This window comes from Gouania willdenowi, chromosome 15, assembly GCF_900634775.1.
Source record: "Gouania willdenowi chromosome 15, fGouWil2.1, whole genome shotgun sequence".
Classification (NCBI taxonomy): domain Eukaryota; kingdom Metazoa; phylum Chordata; class Actinopteri; order Blenniiformes; family Gobiesocidae; genus Gouania; species Gouania willdenowi.
The window spans coordinates 18,519,583-18,544,752 of record NC_041058.1 but is presented as its reverse complement, the minus strand read 5'-3'; the positions used below and the strand labels follow the sequence as shown (position 1 = coordinate 18,544,752).

Sequence of the window (25,170 nt, the reverse complement as noted above, 5' to 3'; positions counted from 1 at the left end):
AATCCTACATTCACTGGTGACTATAGCTGCATCAAAAGAAATATGTGCTGCTCATTGAATAATTGTCAGTATAAATCCCTGTCCGAGCCATTCCTTCTCACAGATATGTCTCCTTTAAAAAAAAGAAAAAGAAAAATCTATTTGATTATGAAAGAGCCCACACTTATTCCTCTTGTTACCTAGCAACAAACGAGGCTCTCTTAGTCATTGCACTCCTGCTGCATGCTGCAAAAGATGGCTCCAAGGCTGATTTACAATCCGACAGATTTAAGAACAACAAATGTCATGAGACAAAAAAGCCAGAGTCTCGACACACAACTTAAATATGAAAACATCATGTATATAGACATGAGGGTAAGGCTTTTTAAGAACTGATTATTGAAGTGGCACGCAGCACATGGGACCTGTTGTCTCTTCATTTAGCCTGTTTGAAGTGCAGACTGTTGCCCCGCATCATGATTTATGACTTGCTTGTGCACGCTCGGCGCTCTTTACCTCTTCAGCACTGCGGCGAGGCTTTGGATGGCCGCAGGGTCTTTGCCTCGTGCCTCCCGGAAACTGAATACATCAATAGCACCTGCCTGTGCTTCTTCGAGAGCACAAAGTGTTAATATTTCAGGCATACGGTAATAAAAGACTGAATCAATTACTCCGATCCATAATAAGGAGGCGTACCGCAAAGCAGGAGGTGGGGGGTTTGTTTAATTCTTACACTACAGTGATGGAATTTTTACCATGTGGCCTTTTGAACTCAATGCACTTCTGCCATTTTGTTCTGTCTTCACACATACAGTACAGTTCCTCTTTGCAGTACTAATGTTACTGTAATGTAGTATATTTCTAAACCAGTCATTTTACTTGTACTTAAGTACATTTTAAAAGAAGTAAAGTAATTCATTACATTTCTACACCAAACTGTTACTGAGTAAATTATATATTTTTTTTTGTTTTAGAATGATCAATGGACATTGTGAAACTACATAAAATGTAAATGACCAGACAACAATGAAAATGCATCACATCATAGCCGACCGAAATCCAGAATGAATGGCTTTTATGGAAGAGAATGAGATCTGCTCCCTTGGTGGGCAAAATCATTCCCTGCCATTTCCATTAATTCTGGATTTCCTGAATCACTTTCAAGGAATGTGTCAAAAACCTAAATTATCCTTGTAGTCAATTAATTGTGGGACGTTTCACTGATAGAACAAGTCATCTTAAAGGTGAAGTGGTCCTTCAAAGTTGAAGTTATACATTTAAAAACAAAACATTACATTTTAGTTATTTTCAGGTACTCCTGTGTAAATGTGCCAAAAGACTGTTAAGACAGCTCGCTTGCTAGTAAAATGCTAAACAACAGGTAGCACATACTATTACAGCTGGTATGAAGTGGGTCAATCAACTCTGAGTATGTAAAGCTTGGGTTACTTACGTGCACGGGCACTATAAAAAGTCATCATCAATTGTTCAATGATCACATCTCATTTATATTGAATTTTGATGTAGTCGCAGTCCAAAAAAGATGTCATAAAAGCTTGAGCTTGACTGAGCTAGGGATTTTTCCCTCGACCTTATGCTCCCAAGCGCATCCTCTCACTCTTGTCATTATGGCATGACTTCATATGACTCGTCGAATCAGGGGGGTCGAGTCAAGTCCAAGTCTAGTCACTTGATCCTAGAGTCCAAGCAAGTTTGAGTATTTTTTTGATTCCATCAAGTCGAGTCACAAAGTCATAAAATCGGGACCCGAGTCTGAGTCTCGAGTCCAAGTTTCCCACCTCTGCTTAATGGTATACAGTGCAATATTGAGTTGCATGCGCATTGTAATGTACACAATAGTAGTTTTGTATGGTGACTTCTAATGGAATCAGAGGTTGCACTTTGTTTAATGAGTGGAAAGCACTGAGGTGGGTTTAAAAGTCACTCCAACAATGGATTGTTTTCTCTTTTAAAGGATTACCAGCCTTAGTCGTGGCCGTTTCAATGGGATTCACCAAAACCAAAGGCTACGGAACACCTTCATAGTAAGTATTCACCATCACAAATAGTCGATTCTGTCGTTGGCACCTTTGTCATTAAAAGCTGCATAAACAAGATCCCGTGAACCCAATCAATTTACCCAACAGCACAGCTAGGCTCCAATTTCATGTGCGTCGCATCCCCGCTGGATACCGAACGCACGTTTAGAATCTCTTTAGCATTTCATTACCCTGTAAATCTTTTGGTGTGGCGTCCCAACATATGGCACTTCTCCCCAGACAATTGAAGAGAATATAGTTGTATTCCAGTGTGCACCATTAACTTAGATGTTAATGCCTTAGTGGGAGTAAACTGATGTTTTTTTCCTTGTGTTTTTCTTGCAGCTGTTGGCTCTCTTTAGAGGGAGGTCTCCTCTATGCCTTTGTTGGACCTGCAGCTGCTGTTGTTCTGGTATGACTCGGTCATCAGAGTGTACTTTGTACTTTTATGAGATGAAAATATGAAGAAAACAATGAACAGTCAGAAAAATCTCTTAAAAAAAAAAAAAAAATTGTGTATTGCACTTTGATGAAAAAACAAAAAAAAAAACTGTTAGATCTTCAAGATCTTTGGGGGTCGCCAGATGCCTTCTAGAAACTGAAAGTATTTTTTGAACAATTTTTACTTGTTTGTACCCTTTTTCTGCAAATACACCAAACTTACCATATTTTAACATGTTTTCATCACTTTTTCTTGCCATATTTTTGCTCCTTTTAATACCTTTTTGCTACATTACTCCCATAAAATCTAAATGCCTTTTCTGCTATTTTTTTTTCCACTTTCAAGACATTTTCAGCACTTTTAAACCCTTTCCACTACTTTTCCCTCCTAATGTCACATATGTTGACCCATTATTGTCCCTTTTGACCTCTTTTCACAACATTTCATGCTTATTTTTGACAATTTTACCACATTCATGATTTTTTTAAACTAATTGCTCCAATGTTGACACTTTGAACCCTTGTTACCACTTTTTCTATCCATTTTCAGCCACTCTAATGTGCAACTTTTAACCAATTTCCAACATTTTTGGTCACTTTTAAAACATCTTATTTCTGATTAAAACAAGGATTTACATCTTTAAGATAACTATACACTATGTCCCAAATAATATTAAACTTCCTGGATAACAGTAGATATCATTCAGATAAATAAATGTGTTTATCACAGATTCATAGAACAATGGACCATCTTTTTTGCTGACTTTATAGATGGGCTCCAAAAAGCTCTCCCCTTTATTTCCTCTTATAGATGGCCCAGTCTCCACATGACTGTTCTTCAATGTTCATGTCTGTGTTCAACCACCTTCTGGTACAATGGGGGTCCCCGGTCTCTGGCACCTATATTATGGGGGCCGTGAGCTGACGTGGTTGAGAACCACTGTTAGAGGAGCAGCAATGTGCTAAAAACAAACAGAATATGCTAGTGTAAAGTGAGTAGCCAACTCAGTGTCTTTCATTTATCATCACAGCCCTCCATGTAGCTGTGAGGTTATTAAGTATTTATTCATTAGTTTTGTCCAAAAAACTAATATGCTGCAGCATTTTAATCCTCCTCTATTTACATAACGGAACAGAGAACATTACACCAAGAATATCATTATGCAAATTACTGAGTGTGTGTCAGAGGACACAGAGGACTGAGGATGTATTTGAATTATTTTCCGTGTCAAACTACTGTTTAATGGTGCGGTTTAAGATAAGGAATTTTAAAGAGACTGAAGGCCTTTGTTTGAGTATCAGTAACACAATGACATGAAATATGACTGCCCTGCTCCTTCCATTTGTAACAAGGAACACACAACATAGGCAGTGAAAAGGAGCACTGCTGCTATTCACTGTACTGATATCACAGCAGAATATTAAAATGTCCCCTGATGACAAAACCTTGTTGAATTAAATGTTGCACAGCTACTTTCAAATAAATACTTAATGAGCTCTTTATATCTGCAGCATGGATTTGAAATAAATTTCAGAGTAATGTCTTAAAGAATTGAGGAGTCAGCTTTTGCACACCTCCTTGAGCTGTCTGCGAGTAATAGGAAAACAAAGCAAGGGAGCTTTGGGAATATGAGGTTTGCGTCTGCCTAAAATGTCCCCGGGAAGAAGAAACTGGAGATGAAAAAGCACATTGTAGATGAATTGAGGAACTTTAGTTCCCATAATAATTCAATCTAACTTGTTTTATGTGTTTTTTTGCAGGTCAACATGGTGATTGGTATCTTGGTCTTTAATAAATTAGTGTCCAGAGATGGTATACTGGACAAAAAGCTGAAGCACCGTGCAGGGTATGACAGCACGTCCTTGTTAGTACCTCCTTTTCTTCCTTCCTATTTTTCTTCAAATAACACATGAATACACACTTGGCTTAGATGAAAAAAAATCTATTAGATGCATCAACATAAACAAACTGTGTTTGCATTTGCTATTGTTACTAGCACTTAAAGTTTCCTGCTTGCTTGCATTGTTTGTCGTGACTTTTTTTGTCTCTTTTGTCCCACAGACATATGAGCGAGCCGCATACAGGATTAACTCTCAAGTGTGCCAAATGTGGTGTTGTATCAACAACTGCTTTATCAGCAACTACAGCGAGCAATGCGATGTAAGTGCCTGTCAGTGTCAGTGAATCAATGAAGCCGTGCTGCAGCCTCTCCTTCCTCTTCCTCCACATTTACATTACGCAGTCCCACCCACATGAAAATGACAAGCACAGCTCATCATATACACGAGTTGGAAATTGTATTATTAATGATTAAAGTGTAACTGTAACAAACACCGCTTTAATCTGCAGGTGTGTCTTTGCATGACTGCACGTGTTTCATGACTCCAGACGTGTTTGAGTGAGTGTGACCCTAATCTTCCTCTCTCAGGGCGTCCCTGTGGAGCTCATGCGTCGTCCTGCCTCTGCTGGCTTTGACCTGGATGTCCGCAGTTCTCGCCATGACGGACAAGCGCTCCATCCTCTTTCAGATCCTCTTTGCCGTCTTTGATTCGCTGCAGGGTTTTGTCATTGTGATGGTGCACTGTATCCTACGGCGAGAGGTAGAGGAGGAGTTCAAATCCACCCGTTATTACATCTTAACATTTATTTTTGGCTAGGAAACAGGAATTGAATGTTCAGTTTTCTTATTCACAAACAAAAAAAAATGCTGTTTTTGTTTAACTTTAATATCCAGTTTCACATGTAACCAGTACTAACAAAGTTCTTTTGTGTATTTGATGATAAAACCGTGAAAAAACCTTTTTTTTTTCAGGTCCAGGATGCTTTCAGGTGTCGACTGAGAAACTGCCAAGATCCAATCAGCGGGGATGCAACAGGAACTTTCCCAAATGGACACGCTCAGATAATGGTAAACAGACTTTTCTCTGCAAGTAATAGCACCAATAGAGCAGGACAGTAGTTCCCAACCTTTTGTTGTTGTTGTCACTCCATTTCTAATATCACAATTTTTTTCACGAAATTGTGTTTTTAATGTTTGTTATACCGTGTTAAAAAATACAGTGTGTGTGATGTATAACAATATTGTATTATGGTTGAAATTGGAAATGAAATGGATTTTTGCATTTGATGAATTTGTATTGGAATAATGTTTTAGGATTTTTAGATATAACTTATTACTTCTATAATTAACTGATTTTTGTTTTGATGATGTAAATGTAAAGGATTTTTCTGTATCTTAACAAAACTATTTTATTGGACCCCAGGAAGAATAGCGTCAGCTTGACTGCGTTAATGGGGATCCACATTAAATAAACAATAAACAACATTAAACAGAGTAGCCAGGATTAGTGCACAAAGTGACAATATGCGCCAGCTCAGATATCATTATATTGTATTTTATTTGAACAAGAATTATAATTGAGAAAGTGAAAGTGTAGAATACAGATGTTTGAGATTGTGTGGGATGTTGTAATTTGAAAATGCCTTTTCCTGCAAAGCAAATCTAGTTCTGTGATATTATGTATTATTATTATTATTTTTTTTAATTGTGCAAAAATAGATAAATTAAAAATAAACAAATACACTTCATTAAAAATAATATTTATACATTTTAAATTGTGTTTTTTTATTTTATTAATGCTAGACATTTCAGGGGACCTTAAGGTTGAAAAACCCTGGTTTTGGTCGAATAATTGATATATTGCGCTTTGATAAAAGCAGGACCTTGTATTTTTTTTTCAGTTTTTTTCCTTCTCACCAATTCCACTCCTTTTTTATTTGTTTGGACTTCCAGTTCATTATTTGCCTTGCCCACCCCCATCCCCATCATGTTCCCTCTCTAGTTAATAGAGGGCTGTTCCCTGCTTGACCTTTAAAATGGGACATCAGTCTCTCCATCTTGCACGACGGCACCGCTGGCATATCATTGCAATGATTTGCCATTATTATTCTAATATCCCCTCAGAGTGAAATTGTTTTCATGATAGCAGAATGGTGTCGCCCTTTGGTTCATTAGCAGGGAGCGAAAAATGCTTCTAATCTGCTACAGCCGGAGTTTTTCACCCATTTATGCTTTGTTTGGTTATTTTTTGGTAAAAAGGTGAGAAAACAAGCCAATGAAACGTAGCAAAGAATCCCATTTTGATCTTTTGACTTTCATCCCTCTGCAGACGGACTTTGAGAAGGACGTGGACATCGCCTGCCGATCAGGTAAATGAACAGATGGTAGTCTTACTAACAAGAATCTTATTGTTGTTGTAGAAAACCCAAAAGAGGTTAGACAGTGAAAAATAACACCAGTTATATAACGAGCAACAATTCTCACAGGAGGCTTTTTCACACTTACCAAAACACAGACGCTCATCGGGAAACAAAACACTGTCAAAGCGACTGGTGGAGAAACTATACATTTCAATAAATACTTGTTCTAAAGGTGGATATAACTTCATTTTCTTTATCTTTCGTTGTTTTATTATGTTTAATCTCTAACATTAAAGCTAAACAGAGTGTGGGTTACATTTCCCCTGCTGACTGCTTCCCGTTTTCGGTTATTTTCAGCCATTGTTCATATTTGAGAGCATGTGTGTGAGTTTACAACACTATTGTTGTGAAGTTTAGGCTTGAAAGCTTATAAAACTTATATCAAAAAGTGTATTTGCAGTCATTATCCAATTTATTCCAAACCAATGAAGGGTGCATCCTAACAGCATATTCAGGGAATAAATATGCTGACTTTTATTCTGAACTCTCAGTCCCTCAATTTTTGAAAAAGGTCCGTCGGACTCATCCAACCGTCGTTACTTTACAGCTACAAGGCTACCGAGTGTTAAGTGGACACACTGGGTAGCAAAAAGCAGAGCACACGGGTGTCATTTATAAATCATGAGTGGACAGAGAAAGCAGAAATGCACGATCTGGATTACTCTGTCGTTTAGCCTGGTTGTTTACAGCCTGAAGTTCCTCAAAGTATCAGAAGTATCAGTTTCGAGGTTCACCTTCAGAGTATGATATAATTTAAGTGTCAAGTTTGCTACAGGAAATGTTGAGAATACCTGCGTGAGCTGCTCATTGAATTAACCTCCGACTGAGAGGAGTGCACTTGGATTATTGGCAGAAAAAGAACACAGAGTCCTTTGTGAGTCACATAGCAGATCTTAGTTCATTATTTGTACCAGACCAGGTTATATATGAATAATTTTTATATTTGAATGTTATATATTATATGTTTTGACCTATTAGGATTTGTTTCTTAACTAATATGATTAATAACTTATAAGTACCCTTTTATTTTCTCCACAAGGCCGAACCCAGTCCCATAGCTGCATTTCCATTGCAGATTTTTGCATAATAAAAGCAATATTTCTAAATGTCGACAAGTATAAATGTGCTTTGAATGTGTTTCCATTGAAGGTTGTTTTGGGCAGGAGCCTCGTAACTCGCATAAAATCTCATCCCGCGAGGCTGCAGGAAGAACCTCCTTATAATGCGTCTAATGTGGCACTAATAATTTTTTTTAAGTATAATTCTAAGAAATGTCTTAGTCTCCTCTTGTGTCTACACGTACCGCAGATGACCACTGCTCTCTGAGCAGTAGTCATCTGACCAACTATGTCACGTTCTGTGAAGTGCAATTGCGTAAAAAATGCTTTTGCCTTACATTTCAATTTTTAAACATCTGAATTTTCTCCTCATAAAAGCGTAAAAACTTTTTAGCAATATTTGAGTGTTTTTTGCGCTTTTTAAATTTTACGCATTTCCAAGGATAATGGAAACTCAGCTAGTTTCAGCTAATGCAGTGTAACCTAATGCAGAGCAGATTTACACAATTCTATTATAGTTTAACCATTAGACCGTATTTCTGGCAGCAGGTGTACTGCTACTTATCCTGTAGTTTTACACTACTGTTATTTTTCCCATGGGGAAATTGAACAGTCCTGTCATCTTGGTGATACAACATTATCCTTTGCTTTCATTACTTGTGAAACTTGAACTAATCCTCGTCTCCTCCTGCCCCGCAGCGCTCCACAAAGACATGGGCTCCTGTCGCGCCGCCACCATAACAGGCACCCTCTCCCGCATTTCTCTCAATGACGAGGAGGATGAGAAGGCCCCAGAGGGGCTCAACTACTCAACGTTGCCTGGCAACATCATGTCCAAAGTGATTATCCAGCAACCCTCAGCTCTGCACATGCCGATGGGTGTGGGTGATTTGAAGGATCAGTGCATGACTGAGGCCGACATGCGTCGCGCTGTTTACTTGTGCACCGACGACGCCATGCGTCAGACTGACCCAGACATGGGCGCCCATGACATGGACTGCCACCCGGTGCAGGGCCAGATGATGGAGACAGACTACATAGTCATGCCTCGCTCTTCTGCGGCGGGGTCGGGAAACATACCCACCCTCCTGAAAGACGACACCAAGATGAACATCACTATGGATACGCTGCCGCACGAAAGGCTCATGCATTACAAGATGAGTCCTGATTATAACATCAGTCCGTCAGGCATGGACAACATGAATGTGAACCTGGAGCAGCAGTATCCCGGCGTTCCGGAGCAGATGCAGAACCTGCCCTTTGAACCCCGCACGGCTGTTAAAAACTTCCTGGCAGAAATGGAGGAGAACGCAGGTCTTTCCAGGAGCGAGACAGGGTCTACGATATCTATGAGCTCTCTGGAGGTACACACTCTTACGTTAAAGAAATGCAAAGCTAAAGAACTTCTACCACGTGTCTGAAATTGTGATCTTTAGGTGTACTAAAGCACCATCTTCTTAATCTGATAGCTACAGGACTAATTGTCTGATGCTTTGTTTTTACAGAGAAGAAAGTCCCGTTATTCAGACTTGGACTTTGAGGTATGTTTTTGAAAAATGCTTCTTTTTTTCTTACATACATCTGTTATATTCAGACAAAGCCCATTTTTCTCCACAGTTGTGCTTGTGGTTTGATTTACAACTACTTGTACCTCTTAAGCTTATTGGTGTTCCACAGCCTTGACTCCACACGATTTATAGACGTGCTGTGTAGTTAAGGTAAAAACAAGGCTGTCAGCAGCACACAAACAGGGCAACAGTTCTCATCTACATTGTGTCCTCCTCCATCCCCTCCATTCATTAGCTATTTGTTGATTTTTAAAATGTATGCCTCCCGAGTCATTTGCACATCCCACCTCTGATTTTTTATTTATTTTTTTTACCACTGGTTTCTACAGTGACTGTATTGGCTTCCAAACACATTGTCAAACGCCTTTTAGAAGGTTTTTCTTTTAAGCATTTGCTTTGCATTGATTGATTAGGATTGTCTGCATATATTTTAACCAATTTTTGTCAAAATAAGGGAAACATGGGAACATTTGGCAGCGTTTGAGTTTAGTGCCTGTATTTGGTTAAAATTATTTCCCTTAGCCTTGCAAAAATAACTCCAATCTCTAATAGATTGTTGCAAACTGAAGCATTAACTTTGAAAGTGCTTAACCTTGAATTTCAAAGTTCCCTTTATTTTGGCAGTCACTCTTATATATGCAGACACCAATAGGGGTTTTTTTTTTCTTTGTTTGTTTTATTTGGATTCTGGCCTGTAGGCAAACTATGACACTTAGAAATTGATCAGAGTTGGAAGGGATGGAGAGGAAGATGCATTTCCATTATTGGCTGTCAATACCAAAGCAAAAACCCTTGCCATTGCAGAAAGTCATGCACACCAGGAAAAGACACATGGAGCTGTTCCAGGAACTGAATCAGAAATTTCAAACCCTGGACCGATTTCGAGACATACCAAATATGGGCAGCATGGTGAGTAACAGGAAACCAGGGGGGGCGGTGGCGGTCAGCCAATCAAGAGACTGAGCAATCGTCCAAATACACCATATTATAAACACCTGCTACAGGACAGGAAATGTGTTATTTTTGCCACTAAGTGGTTTTGAAGGGAACATTCCTACACATAGTGGTTGTCCCAGCAGCCTTTACGGCCCCACCACACACACACACACATACGGCCAGTCCTTAAGGAACAAGCCCCCCCACAGGGAGATCTTTTTTAGCAGTAGCGTGAATCCATTCCAATGCAAGGCCATGAATGCACTTTTCTTTACATGCATATTTATCTTACCAACAATTACCCCATCATTTTTTTCCCATTAATGCATGGCTGATTATTTAATCTATCACATCTTTACGATTTACGACTCCAGCCGGGGTCTCCACTCCTGCCTGGAACCGCAGAGAAACCAGATCCAGCTCAACAATTTGTCTCTCTCAGTCACACTGAAGCCTCTGGGTTGCATATGATCCTCTTTTTTTTCTTCTCTCACATTTCAATCTTCCCTACAGTACATTGCCACTTGAAGCTCGTTGCTTAGATACCAGAGCAAGTCCCTTTGTATAGAAAAAAAGATAAGTACAGTACATTCTCACCCTCTCTCCCTCCCCCTCCCCTTTTTTTTCTCTAAATGAATCTGCAGCAGAGCTGGTTGCAGACATTAGTATCCATTTTATATTCCCTGGATGAGAGCAGCTACTCTCACTTTTTAGCGATGCTGTCTCTGGGACCGTCTGTGATTCTGATGTGTAACGTACCTGTTTCTTAGCTGGGGGGGACACCCTTCTGCAGGGTTGGGATCAATTATAATTGTAATTAAATAATTGTAATTGTAATTTAAAGAATCAGTTGCTGTTGTAATCGTAATTAAATTGTAATTGAGTTCAGATAATTGACTTTGTAATGGTAATTGCCATGAAAATTTGGGTAAGTAATTAAGAACATAGTTGTAATTGGCTTTCTTAGGATAGAAAATAATTGTAAGTTAATTTTAATTGGAAAAAAAATGCTGGTAACTATAATCGGAATTGAATTGTAATTGAACATGGGTAATTGAAAATGTATTTGTAACTGACCCCAACCCTGCCCTTCATCTATGACTCCATTATTAGAGTACAAGCATGTGGACATTTAACCAGGGTCAGGGTCAATTACATTTTTAGATTACAATTACGTCTCTAATTACAACTCTTATTACAATTATGTTGACTGACATTTTTTCCTATTCCAATTAAAATCGTAATAATTATTTTCCTCCTGAAAGTAATTTACAATTACATTCCCAATTACTAAAGTTAATTTACAATTACTCACATTTACTGAGCATATTTTAAATAAGCCCATAAAACTTAACCTTCCTCTTATGTTAGCTTTCTGTTAGCATCTCATTATAAAAGGTCAAGTTTTTTTTTTTACTTAGATGTTATTAATTTCAACCAACATTGTACAGTAAAAAGACTGTAGAGTTTTCCTACTACATAATATTTTTTTTCATTTGTGAACTTCAGGTTAACAAAAAACCCAAAACAGACTAAACAAAGAAGCAACAGATTATGAGAATAAAACCAGAAAATATAACAAAATAATAAAATGTTAGAAATATACAATATTGTAGTTAGTCTTTAAGACACAACCAATTACATGTATACATATCTACCATATATTGATAACATTTATATATATATATACATTCCCTATAGAATCATGTATATAAATACAAGGGTAAACAAAAATTACCAAGTACCAATGACAAATAATAAAAACAGTAGAAACAAAAGGAGGTTCTTTATAAATCTTCTCCATCCAAAACTCAGACAGCTCAGTTTTGACCCATGTCTTTAATCAGCTGTAAAATATGTTCTGTTATCTAATTTATTTCCTATCTATTGGTGACTTTGTTGGACTTCCTAATCAATGAAAATATTGGTATTAATATTTTTGATGTGGGCGTCTGAGCCTTTTTTCTGTCAGTGTACCCCTTAATTCTATTAATTTTAAAATGCTATATTGATCCTTCAGGCCCTATGCTACAAATCTAGATAATTATACCCTGGATTAATCTCCGTTCGTGGACTTCAACTAACCAAACGTTCCCTGTTAGAGAGAAGCTGTCCTACGACGGTCGATCACGACACTCTAATTTAAGTGTTTTCAGCCTCGGTACGTGCGCGTTCACATCAGATTGCAGCGTCTGACCGATCAATGGAGAAAACTGGCAGAGTGAGCGTGTTCACAGGAGGAACCACTTATGATCTTAAATAAATATCATGAATTTAAATCCATGATGACAGTGGAGCGCAACAGTGTAAGTGCTGCGCACCAGTGGAGGCGGTCCCGACCGGTTAGGTTTTGCTTTAGTTTAAAATGATGAATAATTAAAATCCATAATTCAGACCAAAAGCAACAGTGTTGTTACATAAAAGGCAGGAATGAAAGAACCCAGACAGGAAGCTGCTGACACTGTTAATACATAAAAGCGTCAGATTATTCATCATATGAATCCATTGGATGGGATATCCTATTCATATCATAAATAATGTGACGCTTTTACGCCTTCACAGAGTCAGCTGATGAAGCCTGTGTCTCGATCCGTATGCGCGGACGAGTGAAGTCATGAATTCATTAATGAATTGAATTAATGACTTCACCCATCAGTGCGTACAATCGAGACACAGGTGTCATCAGATGATTATAGATCAGTCCATCAGATATAAATCTATATCTTTCCTAAAGGATGTCATCGGTAAATGAAAGCATTGCAGAGAACATTTAGACATTGATGCTCTGATCTGATCAGCTGTCAGATCAGATCCTCACAGTGACATGTTCACACATCACCTTTTATTGGACAGCTCGCTTTATAAGTGATTTGATTGGTCAGGAGGTGGGAATTTATCACTCGCTAAAATCCTAGCTAGAGCAAAACCTGCTCCTGAGCAGGTTAGCCGTTCAGCATAAGTTACCATGGTGATTTAGCTTTGTAAGACGTTAGCGAGCTTTGTAGTCCAGCACACACTGATTAAATCCTGGAAGTTAGCGCGATAAGAGGTCATCTAGATTCATAACATACCCCCTTAGAGAACTGACTGGTAAACTTGATATAAAATGTATTTTAATAATTGATAATGTATGTGTAAGTCATAGAACTGTAACACGGTTCCCCAGTTTTGCATTTAATTGAATTGTAAATGACAGTTTTTTTATATACTGGTAATTTCCATGCCAATTACAATTACAAAGTCAATTATTTGAACTCAAATACAAAACAATTACGATTACAACAGCAACAGATTTTTCCAGTTAGAATCATAATTACATTTGTACTTGTATATATGCTTATATTTATCCTTTATAATAATAATAATAATTATTATTATTATTATTATTATTATTTCTGTTTTTCTTTTTTTTTCTTCGTTCGTCACACCAACCGCCAAGTTAAATACCTTAGAGTATTAGAATATCTTTATTGATCCACAGTGGGGAAATGTACTGTCATGACAGCTCAAAGTGCAATAAAAAGAAACCCCCCCAAAAAACACCCGAAAAATAGTGCAATTAAAATAAAATAAACAATACAGTAATAGAGGATACAGTATATATAAATACAGATATATACATATTTACAGACAGTGTTTTATTGTACAGTCATACAGCGGTGGGAATAAATAAATCCTTGTATTGTTTTTAAACTCTACTTGGCGAATAAAACTTTTTCTGATTCTGATTTACGCCATAATTTTAATTATCAATTAATAAATTATGCGATTACACTTACAGTATAATTGACCCCAACCCTGCATTTAACACGCCATCATTATATTGTGTTATCTGATGCTTTTCACAGCATTATTCCATGATGTTTCTTTTCAGTAGCAGCGGGTAGGAAAGTCATGTCACTGTGTACATTTTGTAATGAAAATTGTCAGAAAAAAATGTTTCTTTTGCGAGGACGTGATGCAATTAACATCACATTCCACTGGTCGTGTTTCACAGGACAGGGCAATGCCAAACAAGAACCCATGGGAGAGCTACAATCCAGCCTGTGAATATCAGAACTACGCCACTATGAATGTACTAGAAAGTGACGCCAAGGACTCGCTGGAGATGACGCCCGCCGAGTGGGAAAAGTGTGTCAACTTACCCTTAGACGTCCAGGAGGGAGACTTCCAAACAGAAGTGTAAAGCAGAGACGAGGAAGAAAAATGCAAAACTGGAAAAAGGAGGAGGAAGGGGTGAAGGTGGTAGGTGGGGGGGGGGATATTTTGCACTGAATAAAGCAACAGACTTTTCTAACAGCCTTGGCAAACATATCTGGATGATACGAGTGTGACAGGGACATTATGTGCCAATACAACTACAAAACAGACTGGAGAGAGAGAAGAAGACAAAAAAAAAAAGAAATAAAAAGGGATTCAAAACATCAGTGTTACTTTTTGTATTCTCACTAGTGTACTTAGTGTGGGGGCAAACCTGGTGTACAATATTTACCATCATGTGTTTCCAATTATCTGTTGAGGAATTGGCTTGGGGGGGGGGAGGAAAAAAAAAAAAAAAAGGTATAAACTCACGAGATGAAACCTCACAAAGCAAATGACTTACCATGTCGTCCCAGCTTCATCGGATCCAGTTTTGATTTGCTAAAACTGGACCCGGGAGCACAATGTATATATTTATGCAGGTTTTTAAAAAGTTTATAACAGTCTGTTTGGCCATTACTACACTTTTTACTTTCTATTATAAAACATGGGAGGCAAAGAAAGAGGATTTCTTCTGTCATATTAGAATGAATGTTTGTCAAGCTACATTCTTCATTGCTTTAAATGCAATAAAGATAATACTCACTTTTATATAAATAATATATTTCACAACTTTAATACTGCAGAATCTGCTTGAAGGATCCCAGCAAGCTCTCTCATCTGCAGCTCTGTATAAAATATTTAAAAACAAAAATGTTGTATGGTGTAAATAAACTTTTGTCTACATATGTTTTACTTGTGCCAATTTATTTTAATGAGAAAAAAAAAATGCCAACCTGATCAAAAGTTATAGCGAAAAATGTTAACATTTGAAAAGGAATGTAAATAAAAGAGGAAATATGTTCGTACCGCTTCAGAGGTTGAGTCCATTTTTTATTTGGTGATTGTGATTAATATTGTTTAGGAACGCTAAAGCAGGGAAACGTGAATATTTGTGAGAAATATTATTACTACTGTTCTAAAATGTGGTATTGCACAAACTGGATTTATTAGGTTTCAAAGATAGTCTCAATTATTACCTTTTTAATAAAGTAAATTTTTACCCTTTTTATTGCAATGTGGGGGCTGAAAAAGTTTCATTCTTTAACAGGGGGCACAGCAGAAAATGTTTTGAGAACAACTATGATCTTTTTTTTTCCTCTTTCTCCTTTTTCACCCTTTTTTTTTCTCTTTTTTTCCTTGTTTTTTGCTTCTTTTTTCTTTTATTTTCCTACTGTGATAATCTTTTCATTTTTTTTACCTTTTTTTCTTTTCTTCACCTTTTTTTTCTTTTTTTCACCCTTTTGTCTCTTTTAATTTCCTACTATAATCTTTTTTTCACTTTTTTTACCTTCTCTTTTTCACCCTTTTTTCACTTTTTTTCTTCTTTTTTCACCTTTTTGTCTTTTATTTTCCTACTTTTTTCCCTTTTTTCTCTTTTTTTCCTACTGTGACAATCTTATTTTTATTTTTTTTTACTTTCTTTTTTTCACCCTTTTTCACCCTTTTTTCTCTTTTTTTCTTCTTTTTTCACCTTTTTTGTCTTTTATTTTCCTACTTTTTTCCCTTTTTCACCCTTTTTTCCTACTGTGACAATCTTATTTAATTTTTTTTTACCTTCTTTTTTTTCCCTTTTTGTCACCCTTGTTCTTCTTTTGTTCACCCTTTTTTCTCTTTTGTTTTCCTACTTCCTTCTTTTTCACCCTTTTTTGCCTTGTTCTTCGCTTCTTTTTTCACCCTTTCTTCTCTTTTTTTCTACTCTGATAATCTTATTTTCATTGTTTTCCTTTTTTTCCACCCTTTTTTTCACCCTTTTTTCTGTGTTATTTTCCTACAGTAATCAGAATAAAATGGGGGCCACCCTCCTTTAGTGAATCTAAAAACATTTCTTCCAGACAGAATCCTGATCATATGAAAATCAGCCTCATGTTTACCAAATTTATTTAGAATTAAAAAATACATTTCAGGTGCACGGTGGCTCAGTGGTTAGCATGTCCACCTCAGAGCAAGTAGGTCCTGGGGGGGGGACACATGGGTCCTTTCTGTGTGGAGTTTGCATGTTCTCCTCGTACTCTGACTGTTAGTTAGGGTGGAGTCTCTAAATTACCCCTCGGAGTGAATGTGAGTGGTTGTATGTGTGTGTTGCCCTGCAATGGACTGGTGCCCTGTACAGGGTGTGCCCCCGCCTCGCGCTCGGTGTGAGCTGGATAAAAGCACCGGCAGACCCCCGAAACCCTGAAAAAAGAACAGGAACAAATGGGTCTGAAAATGGATGGAAAATAAAACTAATTTACAGCTAAGGTTGCCCACCCAAGAACCATCATTGTGGATTGCAAACAAAAGTAAAAAAAAACTGCTTTTAATTTGAAATGGGTTTTATTCAACATCTAATCTTTAAAAAAGAAAAAAAAAACATTTAAAAAATTTTTTCCTTCTCTTCAAAAATGTACAATTTCTTTTTATTTTGCACCGTAATAATATTTTTGAAGTTTCTGTGCAGAAAAGATTTTTTCTGTTTTGTTTTTTTCCTGCAGTGATTTTAGCAAAACTTACTAAATTTTAATGAGATTTCTTCCCCTGTGACAAACTGCAGTATCTTTATAAATGGAACTTGTTCATTGTAATTGAAGGCCAATGTTTTGGCAGTAATTGAAAGCTTGAGTTGAAAAGCTTTTGACATTGTGACACAAATCTGAATATGGAAGGTTGACATTCAGTCTCTGCGCTGCAGCTTAAAGGGTCGGTCAAGGAGAACGACGCTCATGAATCCATCTGTACAACGTGTCCTGTCATACCAGAGCACCTCCTTCCTTCTCTAAAGCAGAAGAAAAACAAACAATTTGTTTTTTTTCAGATTTAAATCCTTGGATGGAAAATGAGGCTGAAAGTGGAACGAGAAGAACCCTTGCCCTGGTCAAAGAAGGTGTACATTTTAATTAGAAGTAGCAGACATACGTAGGTTAATCCTAGATACATGTTATTATGTCTAGCGTTAAATGTAGAGTTTATGTCAGATGAGTTTGCATGTTTTCTCTACACGTGTAAACATGTGTCTAGTCACTAACAGATTCATCTCTTATTCTGAAAAACCCTCCCATTACCTTGTTTCACTTTCTGTTATTGACCTCAATGAACACTGAGCACAACTTCTGCTTGAGTTGTGTCTGAAATGTTCTTACAATATTTGTTTTGCCATTTAACATTAGCTGTTGCCATGGTAACATGATGTACCAGAAGTCTAGCTCTGTATTAGAAAAAAAGGATCAGTGAAGCGAGGCCACGTTATAATGTGGGACATAAAAATAATAATAATAATAATTCAAGAGATGTTTAACAATACATGACTTAGTAATAAAATGATAATATTGGACAGTTAAAGTTTCAAAGGAACATCAAGGATGGTGAGCCGCACTTTTCCCTAAATATGTAGTGAGGTTTTTTTTCTACTTTGTTATGACTAAATAAAAAATATATTTCCCAGAGCAAACATCCTATTCTGCCTGCGCTGCACTTTCTGCCAACCGTGTTAAATAGTTAAAAACTGAAAGATGAACATTTGTATAAAAACATAATGAGGGGTTTTCTCACTCCCAGTCAAGCCTTGCTCGAGCTTAGTTTAGTCTCTTTGGTGGCTCTATAAATCAATGAAATATAATTAAAATTACAATGCATAATTCAGCACTTTAAACTTAGAAAGTCGTTTGATTTAAGAGGAAAACTTAGATTTTTATGATAGTTTTACCACAGTTGCTGTGAGGGCTTTAATGCTTCAGAAAGTCTAAAGTTGTGTTTTATTTTGTTGGAAAATTAAGGAGGTGTCGACAATTCTGCCTAGTGTGTGTGTGTGTGTGTGTGTGTGTGTGTGTGTGTTATATATACAGTATATAGGCTTCACCTTAAAGATGCACCGCTCATAAGAAAAACAACAGAAAAAGACTATACAGTAAATAGTAACTCTAATGAAGGTATGATGAGCTAAGTATGGTAGGAGTTATTTACAGGTAGCAGCGTCGTACATTTCAACAGATATTGCAGAAAATAAAAAAAAAAAAGAAATATTTGCACAGTATGAAATGTAAAGCTACTGCAGGAATATGAAATGTAAATACTGCACAGTGTGAAGTGAAATTATAACAGAAATCTAAGTGGCCAGAGTCTGTATTGACCTTTTATTAACCAGATAAATATAGCATTATGATTAATATTAATCACAGTAAAAATTTAGGATTTATTAGCAAAGTTTTCAAACCCATAGTGGTCATTTGGTTGTTTTAATTCATGTTAATACACTTGTGATATGCCTTCTTTGTACATGTTTGCTATATATGTTATTTATTTTATTATTCAATAAACCTGTTGGTGTTCTTTTTGGCCCCATTGACGACCCCCCCCCCCCCCCCCCCCCCCCCCCTCTTACTTTTGAATGCAAGTACCCCCTTATGTCTGCCAACTACATTTTACTCAGATACTATAATAAAAAAAACAACCATAGAGCATAATGATGGAATGAATGAGTGATAACACACATTTTAAAGAATCTCATTTTGTAAATTAGTAGATCTATTTCAAGTTTTGATCATTTCTGGTCATTTCCCTCCCGATGTGGGACGAAGACTGACTATTTGTATTTTCAGTCATCGTTTTGTGTGTTGCTGTTATTATTTAAACGATTCTGTCTCAGTGTGTGTATTTTTGGTGTCATTTGGTTGCCTCTAATGTCGTTTTGTATGTTATTTTTAGTTATTTTTTTAGTGATCTTTCATGTTTTTCTCTCATTTGGTGTGTTTTTGTTGGCGTTTTGCGTGTTGCTGGTAATAGTAAGTATTTTTCTCTCTTTGTGTTTGTGTTTTTTTTTTTTTTTTTGGTGTCATTTTGTGCATTTTCTTGTTGTTTGTCTGTTCACTTTAATTATTCTGCATAGTTTTCTCTCTTTGTCGTCGTTTTGTGAGTTGCTGGTAATGTTCAGTGTAATTGTCATTTTTAACTAAAAATAAACATTATTTTAAAACTAGTTTTAATGCTCTCTCTCTCTCCTAAGCACCCCCTATAGTGCCATTGCACACTCCCATTTGAGAAACACTGCAATAAACTACTTAAATGAAGTAGAACAGTACGAGCAATGGATATGGAGTCACTAGGTTAGTGTGAAGAAAAAATAAAGCTTATACTGTAAACTACTGCAAGATTACTACTATAGTTTCCAGGCGAAGGAAAAAAGTATACAACATAACGTACAGTAGAGGCCCAACAAGATTGTTTCTACCTAGGGCCCAAAATGTGTACGTGTATGTGTGTGTGTGTGTGTGAGTGGCGGCTCCCTTAGGCCCCTGAGAGCAGTGAGGTTAACCTGCTTTAGGGCCTGCAAACACTGAATCAACATAATTACATCGATCCTGCGTCACGTTCCCCCTGGAGGCCTTACTGACGGGAAAGCAAACCGCTCGTCTATCAAAGGCCTGTCACTGTCAGAGGACTTAAAGCCCACAGGGTCGCCACGACAACACCCATTTTTGTTCAAAACAGTGCTAATAGCTGTAATTGTACAGGATTTACGCAGAGTCATATTTTAAGACATTATTCACTGTTGTTTACCTGCTAAGTATTGATGTAATGCATTAAACATCAGACATATTGAGATTGTCTCACTAAAAAAAAAAAATCATTGTTCTAGGAATGCATTCACCTTCAGTTGTGTCCCTGTGGCGAGAATGTGTGTTTTTTTTTCTGCAATTCTTCCTGTTTGTTTGGTTGTTTCCCAGAGGCATGCTGCTCTTTGATTCACTGGGTAGAGGTCAGATTGGAAGGCTGAAGGCAGCTGGTCCCAGCTTTCTGTCTGCATCACACCTGTCATGTTCAGCAATTGGTTGGAGAAAGTTCTATTGTATCGGATTTATAACAAAAACCAGGAATTTTTTACAAAAATGTTTGTGATATATATTGAACAAAAAATTTAAAAAAATAAAACAATCAGTCATGAATGATACATGCCTTATTATATACTTGACATACAGAACCTTATTTGTTTTCGCTGAGGAATATCTGTGTATTATATTTCATTCATATTGATAGATCTATTTATTAGAATGCGTAGTGTAATGTATTGTTGATGTATTGTAAACTGCTATGATGCTGCTGACCAGATTTATTTAAAAAAATTGATATAGAGTAGGTGAGAGTTTCATTAAAAACATTAAAATAATAATAATAATAATAATTATTATTATTATTATTATTATTATTATTATAACGAGACAAACTGCATTTCCTAAAGAATATGCAAGTGAAGATTCACCCCTCGGAGTCAGTATAAGCCCTTTGGGGGCACTGTGGAGCTGATATACTGTATACTGTATTAATAATGATATCACTGTTCTAATAGGTTTAAATGGGAATAATTATCATTTATTTTTTTAATTCTTAAAAAAAGGGAATATTTTTAATTACATTTTGCCAATTAATCAATAATTGTCAAACTTCCTTAGCAGGAGTATCCTTAGTATAATGTACGCTAGGATCCCCATGTAGGTCAAATTTGACAAAATTTGATTTTGTGGGACAAAGATCTGTTGCATAATAATAAAGTATTACGAATAACAATAGTGAGAATGCTGCACGTCCACCCTGTATAACATATGTTCTATAGTCAATTCAATCATATGTTAAAAAATGCACAAAAACAAAGAGAAGAAAATAGTTCTAGGAAAACTTTTTTATGGGTCTTATCATTTCTTTATCTCAGAAACAAACAAAAAAAAAAAAATCCAATTTTTTTCTTTTCATTTTTATGCCTTAATATTTAACAAAAACAAAAAAAATCACCCCAGTTTAAATGTGCACATTATAGTTGAACTAGTTTTTAGGGGCAACGGGTCACTCAGCAACACACTTTTACACACAGTTTTGAAGTTTCATGCTCTAAGCTAGAAGTGTCAGCAGGAAGAGGAGCTTTAGTGTAGTGTGTCAATCTGTGACTCAGGCAGAGCAGAGCAGGGGTTCAAATCCCATTCCTCATTTAGAAACAGCATGTGTCAGCACCTTGAAATAGTAACGTTTTTCATCTCAAATACCGTTAAAGTAAAAGTGAAATATACCACAAGCATTGTTCTTATTAAGTCATGTACTAATGGTGTAGTGGATACATTTGTGGTAACATAGGGTCACTGTACATAGGTGAGGGGGGTTCAATCCCTCCAAGAAGACACATAGAAATGATAGACATCTCAGAAACTGAAAAACAAAATTCCATTTTTATGATTTACTTTAGCCTCACGAAATGACTGCCACCCAACTGTGTCACCTCTAACCATCAGTGGTGTCCATCCAACCACTAACCAGAGCCAGCCTTGCTGAGCCGCAGAGATCTGATGAGATCAGGTAGTGAGAGGCTGATATGGGCTTAGGTCTGAGTGTTTTTCTCATTTTTCATGCCTTACTGTATTTTCATCCCAGTTTCAGTGTGCACATCATATTTTCACTAGTTTTTAGGGTCTTGTTATAGCCTTATATCAGAGAGAGAAAAAAAAAAAAAGCAATCTAATGTTTTTAATTGTTATGCCTTATTATAACCTTACCTCTGATATTGGTTTTTTTGTCACTTTTTTCTCATTTTTCATGTTTTACTGCAGTTTCATCCCATTTTAAGTGTTTTCATCATATTTGCACTAATTTTTATAGTCTTCTGATTGATTCATCTCAGATTTATTTATTTATTTTATTTTTTTAATTTTTTACTTTTTTATGCCTTACTATAGCCTTACCTCTGATTTTAGTTTTTTGTCACTTTTTTCTAATTTTTCATGTTTTACTACTTTTTTATCCTACTTTAAGTGTGTCCATCATATTTGAACTAGTTGTTTATGGTCTTGTGATAGCCTTATCTCAGAAAAAAAAATTTATTATTATTATTTTTTTTTAATTTTTATTTCTTACTATAACCTTAACATTGATTTAGGGTTTTTGTCACTTTTTCTAATCTTTCATGTTTTACTGCATTTTATACCAATTTAAGTGTGTCCATAAAATTTGCAAAAATGTTTAGGGTCTTGTGATAGATTCATCTCAATTTTTTTTTATTTAATATTTTTTATGCCTTACTATAGCCTTACCTCTGATTTTGGGTGTTTTTCACTTTTTTCTCATTGTTCATGCATTATTTTCATCCCAGTTTAAGTGTGCTCATCATATTTGCACTAGTTTTTATGGTCTTGTAATATTAAAAAAAAAAAAAAAACAATTTAAAGTTTTTCCATATTTTATGCCTTTACTGCATTTTCATCCCAGTTTATGTGTGTCTGTCATATTTGCAGAAGTTTTTATGGTCTTCTGATGAATTCATCTCAGATTTTTTTTTTTCAAAGTTTTTAATTTTTTACTTTTTTATACCTTACTATAGCCTTTCCTCTGATTTTGGGTTTTTGTCACTTTTTTCTAATTTTTCATGTTTTACTGCATTTTCATACCAGTTTAAGTGGGTCCATCTTATTTGAACTAGTTTTTAGGGTCTTGTGATAACCTTATCTCAGAAAAAAAAAAAGGCAATTTTTTTTTAATTTATTTATTTATTTTTTATTCCTTACTATAACCTAAACACTAAATTCGGGTTTTTGTCACTTTTTTCTCATTTTTCATGTTTTACTGCATTTTCATCCCTTTTTAAGTGTTTTCATCATATTTGAACTAATTTTTATGGTCTTCTGATAAATTCATCTCAGATTTTTTTTTTCAAAGTTTTTAATTTTTTACTTTTTTATACTTTACTGTAGCCTTACCTCTGATTTAGGGTTTTTGTCAATTTTTTCTAATTTTTCATGTTTTACTGCATTTTCATCCCTTTTTAAGTGTTTTCATCATATTTGAACTAATTTTTATGGTCTTCTGATAAATTCATCTCAGATTTTTTTTTTCAAAGTTTTTAATTTTTTATGTCTTACTATAGCCTTGTCTCTGATTTTGGGTATTTGTCTCTTTTTTCTCATTTTTCATGCATTATTTCCATCCCAGTTTAAGTGTGCTCATCATATTTGAACTAGTTTTTATGGTCTTGTGATAGATTCATCTCAGATTTTTTTTTTTTTTTAATTTTTTACTCTTTTATGCCTTATTATTTATATATATATATAAAAAAAAAAAAAAAAAACAATTTAAAGTTTTTCCATATTTTATGCCTTACTATAGCCTTACTTCTGATTTTAGTTTTCTGTCACTTTTTCTCATTTTTCATGCATTATTTCCATCCAAGTTTAAGTGTGCTCATCATATTTGAACTAGTTTTTATGGTCTTCTGATAAATTCATCTCAGATTTTTTTTTTTTTTTTTTTAATTTTTTACTTTTTTATGCCTTACTATAGCCTTACCTCTGATTTTGGGTGTTTGTCACTTTTTCACATTTTTTATGCCTTAATGCATTTTCATCCCAGTTTAAGTGTGTCTGTCATATTTGCAGAAGTTTTTATGGTCTTCTGATAAATTCATCTCAGATTTTTTTTTTTTCAAAGTTTTTAATTTTTTACTTTTTTATACCTTACTGTAGCCTTACCTCTGATTTAGGGTTTTTGTCACTTTTTTCTAATTTTTCATGTTTTACTGCATTTTCATACCAATTTAAGCGTGTCTATAATATTTGCAAAAGTTTTTAGGGTCTTGTGATAGATTTTTCTAAAATTTTATTTTTAAATTTTTTTTTTTACTTTTTTATGCCTTCCTATAACCTTACCTCTGATTTTGGGTTTTTGTCCCTTTTTCAAATTTTTCATGTTTTACTGCATTTTCATACCAGTTTAAGTATATCCATCACATTTGGAATAGTTTTTAGGGTCTTGTGATTAATTCATCTCAGATTTTTTTTTTCAAAGTTTTAAATATTTTATGCCTTACTATAGCCTTACCTCTGATTTTGGGTATTTGTCACTTTTTCACATTTTTTATGCCTTAATGCATTTTCATACCAGTTTAAGTGTGCTCATCATATTTGCACTAGTTTTTATGGTCTTGTAATAGCCGTATCTCCCAAAAAAAAAAAAAAAAAAACAATTTAAAGTTTTTCCATATTTTATGCCTTACTATAGCCTTACTTCTGATTTTAGGTTTTTGTCACTTTTTTCTCATTTTTCATGTTTTACTGCATTTTCATCCCTTTTTAAGTGTTTTCATCATATTTGAACTAGTTTTTATGGTCTTGTGATAGATTCATCTCAGATTTTTTTTTTTTTTTAATTTTTTACTTTTTTATGCCTTACTATAGCCTTACCTCTGATTTTGGGTGTTTGTCACTTTTTTCACATTTTATGCCTTAATGCATTTTCATCCCAGTTTAAGTGTTCTCATCATATTTTCACAAGTTTTAGTATCTTGTGATAGATTCATCTCAGATTTATTTATTTATTTTATTTTTTTAATTTTTTACTTTTTTATGCCTTACTATAGCCTTACCTCTGATTTTAGTTTTTTGTCACTTTTTTCTAATTTTTCATGTTTTACTGCTTTTTTATCCTACTTTAAGTGTGTCCATCATATTTGAACTAGTTGTTTATGGTCTTGTGATAGCCTTATCTCAGAAAAAAAAAATTATTATTATTATTTTTTTTTAATTTTTATTTCTTACTATAACCTTAACATTGATTTAGGGTTTTTGTCACTTTTTCTAATCTTT

At 35.4% G+C, this 25,170-nt stretch overlaps 1 protein-coding gene across 10 annotated transcripts in view; it reads left to right on the top strand.

Annotated features, from left to right (window-relative positions):
- Nucleotides 1-15,390, top strand: part of adgrb3 (adhesion G protein-coupled receptor B3) — a 142,177-nt gene extending 126,787 nt beyond the window's left edge. For 6 of the 10 annotated variants that reach the window (XM_028467979.1, XM_028467988.1, XM_028467987.1 and 3 more), the window contains 11 exons: nt 1,955-2,024; nt 2,364-2,430; nt 4,221-4,324; nt 4,522-4,620; nt 4,889-5,060; nt 5,273-5,368; nt 6,630-6,669; nt 8,478-9,142; nt 9,284-9,319; nt 10,151-10,255; nt 14,280-14,468. In XM_028467979.1, coding sequence (XP_028323780.1) covers nt 1,955-2,024; nt 2,364-2,430; nt 4,221-4,324; nt 4,522-4,620; nt 4,889-5,060; nt 5,273-5,368; nt 6,630-6,669; nt 8,478-9,142; nt 9,284-9,319; nt 10,151-10,255; nt 14,280-14,468 — 1,643 coding nt within the window. Of the gene's footprint in view, nt 1-1,954; nt 2,025-2,363; nt 2,431-4,220; nt 4,325-4,521; nt 4,621-4,888; nt 5,061-5,272; nt 5,369-6,629; nt 6,670-8,477; nt 9,143-9,283; nt 9,320-10,150; nt 10,256-14,279 lie in introns of all 10 variants that reach the window. The other 4 variants (XM_028467980.1, XM_028467983.1, XM_028467984.1 and 1 more) reach the window with 4 other exon arrangements.
- The last annotated feature ends 9,780 nt before the right edge of the window (nt 15,391-25,170 follow it).